At 50.0% G+C, this 18,407-nt stretch overlaps 1 protein-coding gene across 1 annotated transcript in view; it reads left to right on the top strand.

The window, feature by feature from the left end:
• Positions 1-17,768, top strand: part of LOC149430702 (E3 ubiquitin-protein ligase SMURF2-like) — a gene marked incomplete at its 5' end in the record, with an annotated part of 30,296 nt that extends 12,528 nt beyond the window's left edge. The window contains 3 exons of the mRNA XM_089666077.1: positions 3,868-3,951; positions 13,287-13,489; positions 17,239-17,768. Coding sequence (XP_089522203.1) covers positions 3,868-3,951; positions 13,287-13,489; positions 17,239-17,327 — 376 coding nt within the window. The remainder of the gene's footprint in view (positions 1-3,867; positions 3,952-13,286; positions 13,490-17,238) is intronic.
• Between the last annotated feature and the right edge of the window lie 639 nt (positions 17,769-18,407).

Raw genomic sequence — 18,407 nt, 5'->3', positions numbered from 1 at the left:
TGATATTTCAACCAGCAGTGAAAACCTGGCAGAGCTTGTAACTACCTGAGATGAGGTGATTGTGGGTACAATGGGGTACCTTGATGTGGCTTCTCTGTCTCTATGGGAACCAAAGTCAGTGTTCATCGTCGAAGGTGAAGAGCCGTCCCACAACAGTGACTGTAGATCGAGGGTTGTGAGTTTCCTGATAGATGAGCCATGTCCACACATCAACCTTTTTTATTTTTCCCGGAAGAATTGGAAAAAAAAGTGTGGAATATGTTTTTATGCAGTGATAATATACGTCATTGTATTCAAACTATAGAACATGAAGACCTTAATGAAAGATTTCTGAGACTACGTAAAGTTTTAAATGATTGCGCTTTCTGTCAGCTGAAGACCAGCAAATTGTGGAATACAATTCAAGTAACACTGTACTTCTCAATGCTGTTCTCAAACAAGAGAAATACGCATTTATGTCACTAGGGGCGCTATATAGGAATTTGTTTATTTACTAGTAATGGCGGCGATCAGCGACTTATAGTAGGACCGTGAGTACGGCGGGCAATCTGACGCTGGCATCACCAGTGACACTAATACGGTGATCAGTACTTATAAAATGCAGTGACACTGTACTAATGACCCCGGGCAGGAAGGGGTTAACATCCGGGGCAATCACAGGTTAGCTGTATGGCTGTGTACTCTCTGCAGGCAGACAAATACTGGCACATCCCCGCTGTCAGAGAGATCTATGTTATGTACCAACACAGATCTGTCTCCTGTCACTTGATCCAACGAGTGTCGGGTCCTGGCTGTAAATCATTGGCCGGGACCTGCTGATCGGCATGTAAAGGAGCCATTGACATCACAGGTAGGTGGCCGAAATGCAGAATCGCGTGTATATATATGTTATCAATAGCACTGCAGCTCCAGTGTGCGATTGGCAGGTGATATTCCTCATTGTGGGACGGCTTTTCACCTTCCAGGATGAACACATCTGATAGGTGAATGCAGACGCAGAATAAACAGCGGCTCAGCACAGAGGATGGGTGTCAACGTCTGAATGAGCCCTTAAAGTGGAGCAATACTCCCCTCGGATCCAGCGATGGGACGTCCCCGAGTTCCCCACCCAGCTGCTGATCTCTTCATTGGCTGCAGGGGGGATGACGTCACTCGCAGGAGCTCGGGTAGATATGGCATTGCTGGATTTGTATAGTGAGCTGCGCGTGCGTGGATCAGTGTACAGGGCGGACATGCAATGCAGAAGAGACAAAGCATCTCTCTCCTGCCTGTAAAATCCTGCCTGTAAAATCCTGCCTGTAAAATCCTGCCTGTAAAATCCTGCCTGTAAAATCCTGCCTGTAAAATCCTGCCTGTTCTCCCATTGTAAGATTCTGGACTACAGGTCCACTTTACGTCGGCCATACATGGCTCACATTTCGGCCAGTTCAGCAGGGACCGGTTGAATTTAAGTCCATGTATGGGCAACTTAGTTGTACAGACATTGTTCTACCGATCGACTTCTGTACATCCAGTCTGTTGGGTAATTGATGCTTGATCAGCACCACCAGCTATAGCCACCAGCGCTGATCATTGTGTTCTGATGGTGGGGAAAGCGTCTGTTAGCTCAGTGGCAGTGGTTCCCCCGTCCACCTTCATTGTGTGGATGGGCGAATCGGGTCTGTCTTTTTTTTTTTTTTTTTTTTTTTTTTTGGTTCATCCTGCTGGTTGAATGAAAATAATCGATCTATGGGCTGCTTTGGAGGAATCTGTCAAAACGGAAGTGACGAGGTTTGAAATCTCCCATTTGAAGTGTCCCGGCACAGACAGATCGGCGGTTTATCTGCGTGATGTTCTGTGTCGGCTACACAGGGGCTACAAGTGGGCTGTTCTGTGGCACAAGTGGGCGGAGCGATAGATCGATCGGCGGGGGGGGGGGGGGGATGGACTCTTCTCCTGACATGAAATAAATGAAGAATTTCTCCTTTCTTGCTGTATTAACCTGTCTAATAGATGTGACCCGGGGTGGTGAGACTCGCTGTGTGTGCCTATTGTCTGTGGAATCTGTCACATGATTTGTGCTGTTCTGAGCTTAGTCTTGCTGAAAGGCGGAGTCAGAGTGCGTTCACCTAATCACGGGTTCAAATTGTCCCACATTACAGCCAGGACTGATATTTCAGTGTTTGGGAGATGCTGGAGAGGTAAACCCCATGGTAGTCTCTTCTGTCTCTCTGGGACGCTGTTAGTGTGATCTCCCGGGTCTGTACACACTGTGCTCATTATGAGGGGTTCCCACCATCCCTGTGCCCATTATGAGGGGTTCCCACCATCCCTGTGCCCATTATGAAGGGTTCCCACCATCTCTGTGCCGAGTTCCTGGGTCTGTACACCCGCTGTGCCCATTATGAGGGGTTCCCACCATCCCTGTGCCCATTATGAAGGGTTCCCACCATCTCTGTGCTGAGTTCCCGGGTCTGTACCCCCACTGTGCCCATTATAAGGGGTTCCCACCATCCCTGTGCCGAGTTCCTGGGTCTGTACACCCGCTGTGCCCATTATGAGGGGTTCCCACCATCCCTGTGTCCATTATGAAGGGTTCCCACCATCTCTGTGCTGAGTTCCCGGGTCTGTACCCCCACTGTGCCCATTATAAGGGGTTCCCACCATCCCTGTGCCGAGTTCCCGGGTCTGTACCCCCACTGTGCCCATTATGAGAGGTTCCCACCATCCCTGTTCTATGTCCCAGGTCTGTACCCCCACTGTGCCCATTGAGGGGTTCCCACCATCTCTGTGCCGAGTTCCCGGGTCTGTACCCCCACTGTGCCCATTATGAGGGGTTCCCACCATCCCTGTGCCGAGTTCCCGGGTCTGTACACCCGCTGTGCCCATTATGAGGGGTTTCCACCATCCCTGTGCCCATTATGAGGGGTTCCCGCCATCCCTGCGTTGAGTTCCCGGGTCTTTACACCCGCTGGGCCCATTATGAGGGGTTCCCACCATCCCTGTGCCCATTATGAAGGGTTCCCACCATCTCTGTGCCGAGTTCCTGGGTCTGTACACCCGCTGTGCCCATTATGAGGTGTTCCCACCATCCCCGTGCCCATTATGAGGGGTTTCCACCATCCCTGTGCCCATTATGAGGGGTTTCCACCATCCCTGTGCCCATTATGAGGGGTTTCCACCATCCCTGTGCCCATTATGAGGGGTTTCCACCATCCCTGTGCCCATTATGAGGGGTTCCCACCATCCCTGTGCCCATTATGAGGGGTTCCCACCATCTCTGTGCCGAGTTCCCGGGTCTGTACACCCGCTGTACCCATTATGAGGGGTTCCCACCATCCCTGTGCCCATTGAGGGGTTCCCACCATCCCTGTGCCCATTATGAGGGGCTCCCTGATGGGTGTGTAACTTCTTACAATAGGAAGATGGTAGCAGGTTGATTGGGAACACCCCAAGGAACTGGGACAGGAACTGGCGATGTCACCACACTACAGGAGCAGAAATCTCAGTTTTGGATGGAGTAACCCTTTAACCCCCCAGTTTCCCAGGTTATATAGAGGTCCGAGGCTGTGCATCTGGCAACCAATAAGGTTTTATTTTCTTGCTGCTGTTAGATAACATCTGGGATTTGATTGGCTGTGAGGGGTGAGCCCACCATTTCCCGTCCAATCAGATTTGATCTGTGTCCAGTAAACCTGGATGGAAGAAGCCCTGTCGCCCACTCTGACCTCCGACCTTTCAGCAAAGCCCACCACCCGTTGCTAGCCTCATAATTCATATCACACCTGCTTATTTTCTCCCTTGTCTTGGCGGCCACACTATAAGGCCCGGCCTGGGTTTCCTGGAAATAGCACTCACTGCTTTATCTCTCCCGTGTCTGGATCGTAGCTGGGAGGAAAGACGGACCGCCTCGGGGCGCATCCAGTACTTAAACCACATCACCCGGACCACCCAGTGGGAGCGCCCAACCCGGTAAGTGTGACCACCATCACTCCGCTCTATGTATTGCTGGGACTGTGTAAGGGCCACCCGAGGTTAGATGACCTGGGGTCCTGGGCGGGGTTAGGGTGGTAGGTACGGGACTATTCCTTTTTTGGGGGCGTGGTCAATTTTTGTGAATAAATTCATTATTACCAATTTTTGTTTTATTTTCTTTTAGTTTTTTAAATATTTATTACAGATATTGATATTGCTCATTAATTGTACACAGCGCTGTACATACACCTCAGTCCCAGTCCTCATGGATCATACAATCTGAGGTCCCTGGCTCACGTGTGTACACATACGAGGGCTGCTTACCCTACCAGCATGTACATACACCTCAGTCCCAGTCCTCATGGATCATACAATCTGAGGTCCCTGGCTCACGTGTGTACACATACGAGGGCTGCTTACCCTACCAGCATGTACATACACCTCAGTCCCAGTCCTCATGGATCATACAATCTGAGGTCCCTGGCTCACGTGTGTACACATACGAGGGCTGCTTACCCTACCAGCATGTACATACACCTCAGTCCCAGTCCTCATGGAGCTTACAATCTGAGGTCCCTGGCTCACGTGTGTACACAAACGAGGGCTGCTTACCCTACCAGCATGTACATACACCTCAGTCCCAGTCCTCATGGATCATACAATCTGAGGTCCCTGGCTCACGTGTGTACACATACGAGGGCTGCTTACCCTACCAGCATGTACATACACCTCAGTCCCAGTCCTCATGGAGCTTACAATCTGAGGTCCCTGGCTCACGTGTGTACACATACGAGGGCTGCTTACCCTACCAGCATGTACATACACCTCAGTCCCAGTCCTCATGGAGCTTACAATCTGAGGTCCCTGGCTCACGTGTGTACACAAACGAGGGCTGCTTACCCTACCAGCATGTACATACACCTCAGTCCCAGTCCTCATGGATCATACAATCTGAGGTCCCTGGCTCACGTGTGTACACATACGAGGGCTGCTTACCCTACCAGCATGTACATACACCTCAGTCCCAGTCCTCATGGATCATACAATCTGAGGTCCCTGGCTCACGTGTGTACACATACGAGGGCTGCTTACCCTACCAGCATGTACATACACCTCAGTCCCAGTCCTCATGGATCATACAATCTGAGGTCCCTGGCTCACGTGTGTACACATACGAGGGCTGCTTACCCTACCAGCATGTACATACACCTCAGTCCCAGTCCTCATGGAGCTTACAATCTGAGGTCCCTGGCTCACGTGTGTACACATACGAGGGCTGCTTACCCTACCAGCATGTACATACACCTCAGTCCCAGTCCTCATGGATCATACAATCTGAGGTCCCTGGCTCACGTGTGTACACATACGAGGGCTGCTTACCCTACCAGCATGTACATACACCTCAGTCCCAGTCCTCATGGATCATACAATCTGAGGTCCCTGGCTCACGTGTGTACACAAACGAGGGCTGCTTACCCTACCAGCATGTACATACACCTCAGTCCCAGTCCTCATGGATCATACAATCTGAGGTCCCTGGCTCACGTGTGTACACATACGAGGGCTGCTTACCCTACCAGCATGTACATACACCTCAGTCCCAGTCCTCATGGATCATACAATCTGAGGTCCCTGGCTCACGTGTGTACACATACGAGGGCTGCTTACCCTACCAGCATGTACATACACCTCAGTCCCAGTCCTCATGGATCATACAATCTGAGGTCCCTGGCTCACGTGTGTACACATACGAGGGCTGCTTACCCTACCAGCATGTACATACACCTCAGTCCCAGTCCTCATGGAGCTTACAATCTGAGGTCCCTGGCTCACGTGTGTACACATACGAGGGCTGCTTACCCTACCAGCATGTACATACACCTCAGTCCCAGTCCTCATGGAGCTTACAATCTGAGGTCCCTGGCTCACGTGTGTACACAAACGAGGGCTGCTTACCCTACCAGCATGTACATACACCTCAGTCCCAGTCCTCATGGATCATACAATCTGAGGTCCCTGGCTCACGTGTGTACACATACGAGGGCTGCTTACCCTACCAGCATGTACATACACCTCAGTCCCAGTCCTCATGGATCATACAATCTGAGGTCCCTGGCTCACGTGTGTACACATACGAGGGCTGCTTACCCTACCAGCATGTACATACACCTCAGTCCCAGTCCTCATGGATCATACAATCTGAGGTCCCTGGCTCACGTGTGTACACATACGAGGGCTGCTTACCCTACCAGCATGTACATACACCTCAGTCCCAGTCCTCATGGATCATACAATCTGAGGTCCCTGGCTCACGTGTGTACACATACGAGGGCTGCTTACCCTACCAGCATGTACATACACCTCAGTCCCAGTCCTCATGGATCATACAATCTGAGGTCCCTGGCTCACGTGTGTACACATACGAGGGCTGCTTACCCTACCAGCATGTACATACACCTCAGTCCCAGTCCTCATGGATCATACAATCTGAGGTCCCTGGCTCACGTGTGTACACATACGAGGGCTGCTTACCCTACCAGCATGTACATACACCTCAGTCCCAGTCCTCATGGATCATACAATCTGAGGTCCCTGGCTCACGTGTGTACACATACGAGGGCTGCTTACCCTACCAGCATGTACATACACCTCAGTCCCAGTCCTCATGGAGCTTACAATCTGAGGTCCCTGGCTCACGTGTGTACACATACGAGGGCTGCTTACCCTACCAGCATGTACATACACCTCAGTCCCAGTCCTCATGGATCATACAATCTGAGGTCCCTGGCTCACGTGTGTACACATACGAGGGCTGCTTACCCTACCAGCATGTACATACACCTCAGTCCCAGTCCTCATGGAGCTTACAATCTGAGGTCCCTGGCTCACGTGTGTACACATACGAGGGCTGCTTACCCTACCAGCATGTACATACACCTCAGTCCCAGTCCTCATGGAGCTTACAATCTGAGGTCCCTGGCTCACGTGTGTACACAAACGAGGGCTGCTTACCCTACCAGCATGTACATACACCTCAGTCCCAGTCCTCATGGATCATACAATCTGAGGTCCCTGGCTCACGTGTGTACACATACGAGGGCTGCTTACCCTACCAGCATGTACATACACCTCAGTCCCAGTCCTCATGGATCATACAATCTGAGGTCCCTGGCTCACGTGTGTACACATACGAGGGCTGCTTACCCTACCAGCATGTACATACACCTCAGTCCCAGTCCTCATGGATCATACAATCTGAGGTCCCTGGCTCACGTGTGTACACATACGAGGGCTGCTTACCCTACCAGCATGTACATACACCTCAGTCCCAGTCCTCATGGATCATACAATCTGAGGTCCCTGGCTCACGTGTGTACACATACGAGGGCTGCTTACCCTACCAGCATGTACATACACCTCAGTCCCAGTCCTCATGGATCATACAATCTGAGGTCCCTGGCTCACGTGTGTACACATACGAGGGCTGCTTACCCTACCAGCATGTACATACACCTCAGTCCCAGTCCTCATGGAGCTTACAATCTGAGGTCCCTGGCTCACGTGTGTACACAAACGAGGGCTGCTTACCCTACCAGCATGTACATACACCTCAGTCCCAGTCCTCATGGATCATACAATCTGAGGTCCCTGGCTCACGTGTGTACACATACGAGGGCTGCTTACCCTACCAGCATGTACATACACCTCAGTCCCAGTCCTCATGGATCATACAATCTGAGGTCCCTGGCTCACGTGTGTACACATACGAGGGCTGCTTACCCTACCAGCATGTACATACACCTCAGTCCCAGTCCTCATGGATCATACAATCTGAGGTCCCTGGCTCACGTGTGTACACATACGAGGGCTGCTTACCCTACCAGCATGTACATACACCTCAGTCCCAGTCCTCATGGATCATACAATCTGAGGTCCCTGGCTCACGTGTGTACACATACGAGGGCTGCTTACCCTACCAGCATGTACATACACCTCAGTCCCAGTCCTCATGGATCATACAATCTGAGGTCCCTGGCTCACGTGTGTACACATACGAGGGCTGCTTACCCTACCAGCATGTACATACACCTCAGTCCCAGTCCTCATGGATCATACAATCTGAGGTCCCTGGCTCACGTGTGTACACATACGAGGGCTGCTTACCCTACCAGCATGTACATACACCTCAGTCCCAGTCCTCATGGATCATACAATCTGAGGTCCCTGGCTCACGTGTGTACACATACGAGGGCTGCTTACCCTACCAGCATGTACATACACCTCAGTCCCAGTCCTCATGGAGCTTACAATCTGAGGTCCCTGGCTCACGTGTGTACACAAACGAGGGCTGCTTACCCTACCAGCATGTACATACACCTCAGTCCCAGTCCTCATGGATCATACAATCTGAGGTCCCTGGCTCACGTGTGTACACATACGAGGGCTGCTTACCCTACCAGCATGTACATACACCTCAGTCCCAGTCCTCATGGATCATACAATCTGAGGTCCCTGGCTCACGTGTGTACACATACGAGGGCTGCTTACCCTACCAGCATGTACATACACCTCAGTCCCAGTCCTCATGGATCATACAATCTGAGGTCCCTGGCTCACGTGTGTACACATACGAGGGCTGCTTACCCTACCAGCATGTACATACACCTCAGTCCCAGTCCTCATGGAGCTTACAATCTGAGGTCCCTGGCTCACGTGTGTACACATACGAGGGCTGCTTACCCTACCAGCATGTACATACACCTCAGTCCCAGTCCTCATGGAGCTTACAATCTGAGGTCCCTGGCTCACGTGTGTACACAAACGAGGGCTGCTTACCCTACCAGCATGTACATACACCTCAGTCCCAGTCCTCATGGATCATACAATCTGAGGTCCCTGGCTCACGTGTGTACACATACGAGGGCTGCTTACCCTACCAGCATGTACATACACCTCAGTCCCAGTCCTCATGGATCATACAATCTGAGGTCCCTGGCTCACGTGTGTACACATACGAGGGCTGCTTACCCTACCAGCATGTACATACACCTCAGTCCCAGTCCTCATGGATCATACAATCTGAGGTCCCTGGCTCACGTGTGTACACATACGAGGGCTGCTTACCCTACCAGCATGTACATACACCTCAGTCCCAGTCCTCATGGATCATACAATCTGAGGTCCCTGGCTCACGTGTGTACACATACGAGGGCTGCTTACCCTACCAGCATGTACATACACCTCAGTCCCAGTCCTCATGGATCATACAATCTGAGGTCCCTGGCTCACGTGTGTACACATACGAGGGCTGCTTACCCTACCAGCATGTACATACACCTCAGTCCCAGTCCTCATGGATCATACAATCTGAGGTCCCTGGCTCACGTGTGTACACATACGAGGGCTGCTTACCCTACCAGCATGTACATACACCTCAGTCCCAGTCCTCATGGAGCTTACAATCTGAGGTCCCTGGCTCACGTGTGTACACAAACGAGGGCTGCTTACCCTACCAGCATGTACATACACCTCAGTCCCAGTCCTCATGGATCATACAATCTGAGGTCCCTGGCTCACGTGTGTACACATACGAGGGCTGCTTACCCTACCAGCATGTACATACACCTCAGTCCCAGTCCTCATGGATCATACAATCTGAGGTCCCTGGCTCACGTGTGTACACATACGAGGGCTGCTTACCCTACCAGCATGTACATACACCTCAGTCCCAGTCCTCATGGATCATACAATCTGAGGTCCCTGGCTCACGTGTGTACACATACGAGGGCTGCTTACCCTACCAGCATGTACATACACCTCAGTCCCAGTCCTCATGGATCATACAATCTGAGGTCCCTGGCTCACGTGTGTACACATACGAGGGCTGCTTACCCTACCAGCATGTACATACACCTCAGTCCCAGTCCTCATGGATCATACAATCTGAGGTCCCTGGCTCACGTGTGTACACATACGAGGGCTGCTTACCCTACCAGCATGTACATACACCTCAGTCCCAGTCCTCATGGAGCTTACAATCTGAGGTCCCTGGCTCACGTGTGTACACAAACGAGGGCTGCTTACCCTACCAGCATGTACATACACCTCAGTCCCAGTCCTCATGGATCATACAATCTGAGGTCCCTGGCTCACGTGTGTACACATACGAGGGCTGCTTACCCTACCAGCATGTACATACACCTCAGTCCCAGTCCTCATGGATCATACAATCTGAGGTCCCTGGCTCACGTGTGTACACATACGAGGGCTGCTTACCCTACCAGCATGTACATACACCTCAGTCCCAGTCCTCATGGATCATACAATCTGAGGTCCCTGGCTCACGTGTGTACACATACGAGGGCTGCTTACCCTACCAGCATGTACATACACCTCAGTCCCAGTCCTCATGGATCATACAATCTGAGGTCCCTGGCTCACGTGTGTACACATACGAGGGCTGCTTACCCTACCAGCATGTATTGGCGTGTTTTTATTATTAGTTGTTCCTGCAGTGTGTATTGCCAGAACCGTAAAGCTATCACGGGGGACTAGGAGTTACTGTTGTGAATTGGGGTCCTGGGTGGGGTTAGGTTGGTAGGTAACGGCGTTTTTAGCCCTCGCACACAAAGGATGTTATAAAAACGCCATTAGCGGTAGATGTAGAAAGCCGCATAAAAACACAAGTTTGGCCACGTTTTTGCAGCAAAACAAAAACTCTCTATTTTTAACTCCCACTTTCCCACAATGCACCCCTGAACAGTCATTGTGCAGTTTAGTCGCCATTTGATGTTTCATCTGCGTGGAGCACAAACATGCTCTTGGCCAAGCTAAACGTGAGCTACGTGAAGATGAGAAAATCTTCTGCGTGGAGCCACACGGCGTGTCCATTGCGGAAAATAATGCTTGAGGCTCAAAAACGCGCCTAGCGGCATTTAACGGTGTTAGAGATTTTTTACATCTGAAAAACTCCTCTGTAGTTCTGTTTTTGTTTGGTGTTTTTGTTTTTTTTGTTTTTGGTTTTGTTTTGTTTTTTTTTTTTTTTTTTTTTTGGGTTTTGTTTTGTGTTTTTTTTGTTTTTTTTTTCAGCCTGAAAACACCCCTGCCAAAAAACACTGATAAAGGCCCATGTGTGCACGGACACGCAGGATAGCATTTTCTGCTTTAATTTATGTTATAAATTCTGTACAAACTGCTGGCGCTATATACCGTATTTTTCGCTCCATAAGACGCACCTAGGTTTTAGAGGGGAAAAACAAGAAAAAAAAATATTCTGAACCAATGGACTGCAGACACAGTACAGGGGATGACCAGAGACTGCAGACACAGTACAGGAGATGACCAGAGACTGCGGACACAGTACAGGAGATGACCAGAGACTGCGGACACAGTACAGGAGATGACCAGAGACTGCGGACACAGTACAGGGGATGACCAGAGACTGCGGACACAGTACAGGAGATGACCAGAGACTGCGGACACAGTACAGGAGATGACCAGAGACTGCGGACACAGTACAGGGGACGGTCAGAGACTGCGGACACAGTACAGGAGATGACCAGAGACTGCGGACACAGTACAGGAGATGACCAGAGACTGCGGACACAGTACAGGGGATGACCAGAGACTGCAGACACAGTACAGGGGATGACCAGAGACTGCGGACACAGTACAGGAGATGACCGGAGACTGCAGACACAGTACAGGGGATGACCAGAGACTGCAGACACTGCAGGGAATGACCAGAGACTGTAGACAGTGCAGGGAATGACCAGAGACTGCAGACCTTTGGGGAGGGAGGGGGAGCGGGTACCTGAATTTGACAGGTACCCGCTCCCACTTCCGCGGAGTTGTCCTTCCTTCCTTCTTCCCGGGCCGGCTTCTGTGACAGCCGGGTGCCCACTGCGCATGCGCGAGAAGCGCTGCGCTTTGTGAATGGCCCGGCGCCTTCTGGGACCTGTCATGTGTCCCAGAAGACACCGGATCATTCACAAAGCGAAGCGCATGCGCAGTGGGCACCCGGCTGTCACAGAAGCCGGCCCGGGAAGACTGCAGCGCTGGAGCGAGGGACAGGTAAGGCCCTGCAGGAGACAACAGCTGAGCGGCCGGCCCGGTATTCTGACATGGTGGCCGCAGAAATACCAGACCGGCCGCTTTATATTCGCTCCATAAGACACACTGACATTTTCCCCCTTTTTTTGGGGGGGAAAAAGTGCATCTTATGGAGCGAAAAATACGGTAAATCATGTATAATAATGACGTGAGAATGTGTGTGTTTTGGTTTTCGATGGGGTCTGGAATTGCAGAGTGTGGCGCTCCACTCCAAGGGGCCTATTTATAAAGCAGCAAATCTGACTTTAAGTTGATTCACAGCAAGTGGATCTTTCAGGTCCATGAGGTATATAAATGGCAGTGGTTGATTCTCCGCCAGTGAATGTTTGGAGAAAGTCAACTTCAATACTTTATAAATCAACACCCAAGCAGGGGCGGACTGACAACTCATGGGGCCCCCGGACAATAGGGGATCATGGGGCCCCTGTGTCCTTGCCCAAACTCAAAAAAGCCTAGGAAAAAGGTACCAGGGGCATCTCATGGGGCCCCCTACTGACCCCGGGCCCTCGGGCAGTGCCCAAGTTTCCAAATGGTCAGTGCGCCCCTGCACCCAAGTGTTGTTAGTAGCAATCCCCCCTCCCCCCGTCCTCCTGTTTTAGTGACTGACTGGTCCCCTAGAGCCGGTCCCTCATTTATGGTTCTTATTAATAATGAACATCTAAACCCAAGAACAGAAATTGAATGTTTTGCAGTTTTTAGATGTGATGGTTGCATTGGTTTTAATTTTTCAGTATTTATTTGAATTTCTTTTAATGTGTTTATCCTGCCAGTAACACACTTCGGAACACAGGGGCCCCTTGCTGCGCTCACCAACACTGGCCTAACCTGTCCTGTCATTTTCCAGGCAGTGAATCTCAATGCAGATTTATTTGGTATTTGTTCCCCAGAGTCCATTTAAAGTGGAGTTTCACTCTATGAATATAACACGCGTGCTTTACTGCATGTTGTGGGTTCAGTAACACGTCAAGCATTGTGATGTCAGATTCAGGGTCTGCACCTTCTACAGGCTGGTGGTGATGTCATAGTTCAGAGTATTTCACACAATAGATCTCCTTTGTTTCCTCAAACACATTGTCTCAATTCCTGAATGTTGAGTGTAATGGCGCTGGTTGGTTTTGCTGCGTTTTGCTCTCCTTTTGGTGCTCAATCTTTACTGTGATCATATCGGTTCATCAAAATGTTTATCTCTGTGATGGTGTCACCCCCCCTCCCCCCTCCAGGCCGGCATCGGAGTACTCCAGTCCCGGGAGGCCTCTGAGCTGTTTTGTAGATGAAAACACGCCTATCACAGGGACCAACGGAGCCACCAGCGGCCAGAGCTCGGACCCCCGCATCGTGGAAAGGAGAGTGCGGTCACAGCGACACAGGAATTACATGAGCAGAACGCATCTACACACCCCTCCTGACCTGCCCGAGGGATATGGTGAGTCCCAGCACCGTCTGGAGAGGGGGGAACGGGGGTGACAGATGTGATGGGTGGGGAATAGAGTCCTGTGGGCTGGTCTGTTCCTGCACACCTGACCCGACATGGCCCTAATCAAATCATTTCGCAGAGTTTGCACCCCATCAACCCACCTTAAGGGTTGTTTTTTTTTTTCTTTGTTTTTTAGACTTTTTAATTTTTTTTCAATCAAGCTTTCATTACTAGAGACCGCTCTACAGTAAGACTGGGCTGTTAGTGGGGCGTGTGTTATAGGAGACTACTGCTACGTTACAGGAGACTGATAGAGATGGGTGCCATGTTATTACTTACAGAGGACCTGTACTAAGACTAGCAGTGCCTTAGATGATCTCACACTGCAGATGTACAGCTATGAGGAGTGCCTAGGCACAGGATGTACACTGCTTTTTTCAGGAGCAATTCAGGACAAAGGTACGTTCTTTACATTAACATTTCTGGATGTTCCCTATAAATCTTTACTTCTGAGTTCACTCCCACTTTAACACCAGAACGGGGCCGCTCTTTGCATGATTCCCAGTAAAGAACAAGACCTTCCTCAAGCAGGCCAACAGTGGTTCTGTACTGCAGGTCAACCTGAGGACCAGTTCATCTCTCTGTTCCTTTTTGATACCCCCCACCCCCCCACATAAAAACACACTCTGCCAGTAGTCTAACACTCCATCTGATGTAAGAATTCAGGCCATTCACAGGCCTGGGGGGGTGTGTGTCGGGTATGGAGGAGGCCGCTTACTGTACATAATTGGCTCAGATCACAGAAGTGCACTTTGTAGGCCCAAAGGTGGTCCACTCCCTTGGTATAGGGGGCTTTAGGTGTGGCCCCTGAAATCATTATGGGGCCACACACAATAAGTGAATGTAATGCTCCAGAAAGCTGTTAAATAGCAGACATGCAACAGGAGACGGTCAAAGACTCTGGGTTTTCTACAAGAGATGGTCAGAGGGTACAAACAAGCAACGGACATGCAACAGGAGTTGGTCTGGTAACAAGAGATGTTCGAAGGCTGCAGTGTACATACACTGCTGGAGAAGATCAGAGACGGCAAACGTGCTGTTGAAATTGGTGAAGACTGGGAATTGCTTCAAGAGACAGATGAGCCATTCTCAACTAGGGTTCAATGGAAACCTAGGGTTCCTCCAGATTTTTCCAGTGGTGCTTTGAGCAGTGGCTAATTGACCTTCTATCAAAGGTTGGTGAGTCAGTGGTCAATGAACTTGGCCATTTTCCACCAAGGTTTTGTGGAACCGTAGGCTTCCTCCAGAGGTTGCCATGGGTTCCTTGAGCTGTGGTTGATTGACCTTACAACTAGGGTCAATGAATCAATGGTTAATGAGCTTGACTCTTCTGGAACCGTAGAGCTACTCCAGAGGTTGCCTGGAGTTCTTTGAGCTTCCAACCAGGGTCAGTGAGTCAATGAACTTGACCCTTCTCCTGGAACCATAGGGTTTCTCCAGAGTTTGCTATGGGTTCCTTGAGCTGTGGCTAGTTGATCTTCCAACCAGGGTCAGTGAATCAATGGTCAATGAACTTGACCCTTCTCCTGGAACCATAGGGTTTCTCCAGAGGTTGCTATGGGTTTCTTGATCTGTGGCTAGTTGATCCTCCAACCAGGGTCATTGAATCAATGGTCAATGAGACTGACCCTTCTCCTGGAACCATAGGGTTTCTCCAGAGGTTGCTATGGGTTCCTTGATCTGTGGCTAGTTGATCCTCCAACCAGGGTCATTGAATCAATGGTCAATGAACTTGACCCTTCTCCTGGGACCATAGGGTTTCTCCAGAGGTTGCTATGGGTTCCTTGATCTGTGGCTAGTTGATCTTCCAACCAGGGTCATTGAATCAATGGTCAATGAAACTGACCCTTCTCCTGGAACCATAGGGTTTCTCCAGAGGTTGCTATGGGTTCCTTGATCTGTGGCTAGTTGATCTTCCAACCAGGGTCATTGAATCAATGGTCAATGAAACTGACCCTTCTCCTGGAACCATAGGGTTTCTCCAGAGGTTGCTATGGGTTCCTTGATCTGTGGCTAGTTGATCCTCCAACTAGGGTCATTGAATCAATGGTCAATGAAACTGACCCTTCTCCTGGAACCATAGGGGTTCTCCAGAGGTTGCTATGGGTTCCTTGATCTGTGGCTAGTTGATCCTCCAACTAGGGTCATTGAATCAATGGTCAATGAAACTGACCCTTCTCCTGGAACCATAGGGGTTTCTTCAGAGTTGCCAGGTGTTCCTTGAACTTTTGCTGATTGACCTCCCATTTGATGGTGTCCACATAGTTCCAGAACAAACGCCACTTGGCAAAGCCAGCAGCATGAGGTGATCCATTTGTTTTAGTTTATATTGGCATTCTGAACACCAGTGTAAAGGAGGTTTTTATCATTGCCCGACCCTGATGAATTGCTATCATATGTGTTCCTCGAGATGTGAAAATTATCTTTGGGGTTCCCCTGGGGGAAAAAGGTTGAGGGAGGCTGAGACTGCTTGAACTCTCTTCTCTTACAGGGCAACAGGGAAACAGACTGCTCTCTGCAGGGACTCTAAGGGTCACACACAAAGTACCAGCATGCAGTCCTTGGGCCCTAGGTGGGGCACCAGGGATTTTTATTTTATTTTTTATGAACCCCCCCTATGTACAGCTCCCACTGTAGACTGCATACGCCGAGCTGTAAATGACACATAGTGGTTATGAAGAACTGAACCCTTGGAGAACCTGTTATGATTGGGATAACCACTTTGTCTCTGTCATGAAAAAAAAACCTTCCAGAGATTTTTTCTTGCTATTCGGCACTGCACTACTGTAACTGGTACTTGCACGGTCATGCATTACTGTATCCAGATGAAAGTTTATATCATTTTTTTTTTTTTCACACAAATAGAGCTTTTCTTTTGGTGATATTGGATCACTGTTGGGTTTTTAATGTTTTATTATATAAACAAAACACAGAAAATAAAAAAAAAAAAATTTTCTACTTGCTGGTATAAAACATATCTACTAAAATAAAAAATGTTCATAAATTTAGGCCATAATGTACTGTTTTTGGTAAAAAAAAAACCCAGTGTATATCAATTGGTTTGTGTGAAAGGTATAGCATCTACAAACTATGGGATATATACTGGAATTTACACAGTTATGACGCTATACTGGTAATGGTGGTGATCAGCCACTTAGTTGGACTGTGATAGTGTGGTGGGCAATCTGGTGCTAACAGACTGGGAGGTACACTAACTGACACTGACATCAGTAGTGACACTAATACAGTAAGCAGTGCTAATACTGTACACTGTCGCTGTAATAATGACACTGGCTGGGAAGGGGTTAATTGTGTGCATAGCAATGTGTAATATGTGCTGCTTTTACTCATAGATCTGGCTGTTTTTTTTCCCTGCTTTGCAGGGTGAAGAAACTGTCCTGTTACTGATCTGTGTACAGAGCTCGGTTTGTATACACAGCCCTCCGTGTGCCTACAGCCCATTTAGCAGGTCTAATCATTGTCTGGGACCTGCTGTAGCCAGTAACAGTCCAGTCAACAGGGGGCGCACATGGAACCCGGAGCAGGCTTTATGACGTACATGTACATCAGCCTGCCCATGCCTCCTGCACGCAGTCATCGTATTGTGGGCGGGGATGTGAATATCCAGTCTTAGCTCTGTGCGTATCTCTGCTCCATGATGTGTGACTTACAGACGTTTCTCATTCCTCCCCTTACAGAACAGAGGACTACACAGCAGGGACAGGTGTACTTCCTACACACACAGACCGGTGTCAGCACGTGGCATGACCCCCGGGTGCCTAGGTGAGGTCACTGACCAGCCAATCCTTCCTAATGGGGGACATTTACTGACACCAGAGCACCCAGAATCTGGTGCAGCTCTGCAGCCAATCGGCTTCTAACGTCAGCTTGTTCAATTAAGCTTTGACAAAGAAAACCCCAGAAGCGGATTGGTTTCCCTGCAGAGCTGCACCGCATTGGGCACTTCCCTGTTTTAGTAAATCCACCCCAATGTGTTCTGTACCTCAGGATCAGCAGGTGGCTGTCTGCAGCTTTCCTTTTGTTTACAATTGTTGGTGTTTCATTTTATACAGTAATCCTCCAAATCCAAATGTGGGTGATGAGTGCGGTCAGTCAGTCTTGTGGGTGGGTGATGAGTGCGGTCAGTCAGTCTTGTGGGTGGGTGATGAGTGTGGTCAGTCAGTCTTGTGGGTGGGTGATGAGTGCGGTCAGTCAGTCTTGTGGGTGGGTGATGAGTGCGGTCAGTCAGTCTTGTGAGTGCGGTTAGTGTCAGTCTTGTGAGTGGGTGATGAGTGCGGTCAGTCAGTCTTGTGGGTGGGTGATGAGTGTGGTCAGTCAGTCTTGTGGGTGGGTGATCAGTGTGGTCAGTCAGTCTTGTGGGTGGGTGATCAGTGTGGTCAGTCAGTCTTGTGGGTGGGTGATGAGTGCGGTCAGTCAGTCTTGTGGGTGGGTGATGAGTGTGGTCAGTCAGTCTTGTGGGTGGGTGATGAGTGCGGTCAGTCAGTCTTGTGGGTGGGTGATGAGTGCGGTCAGTCAGTCTTGTGAGTGCGGTTAGTGTCAGTCTTGTGAGTGGGTGATGAGTGCGGTCAGTCAGTCTTGTGGGTGGGTGATGAGTGCGGTCAGTCAGTCTTGTGGGTGGGTGATGAGTGTGGTCAGTCAGTCTTGTGGGTGGGTGATCAGTGTGGTCAGTCAGTCTTGTGGGTGGGTGATCAGTGTGGTCAGTCAGTCTTGTGGGTGGGTGATCAGTGTGGTCAGTCAGTCTTGTGGGTGGGTGATCAGTGTGGTCAGTCAGTCTTGTGGGTGGGTGATCAATGTGGTCAGTCAGTCTTGTGGGTGGGTGATGAGTGTGGTCAGTCAGTCTTGTGGG

Source organism: Staurois parvus, unplaced genomic scaffold (assembly GCF_062004578.1).
Source record: "Staurois parvus isolate SC_StPar_1 unplaced genomic scaffold, SC_StPar_1.0 ptg002515l, whole genome shotgun sequence".
Taxonomy (NCBI): domain Eukaryota; kingdom Metazoa; phylum Chordata; class Amphibia; order Anura; family Ranidae; genus Staurois; species Staurois parvus.
Note: the sequence above shows the minus strand (reverse complement) of the source record. Positions and strands in the feature narration are given on the sequence as shown.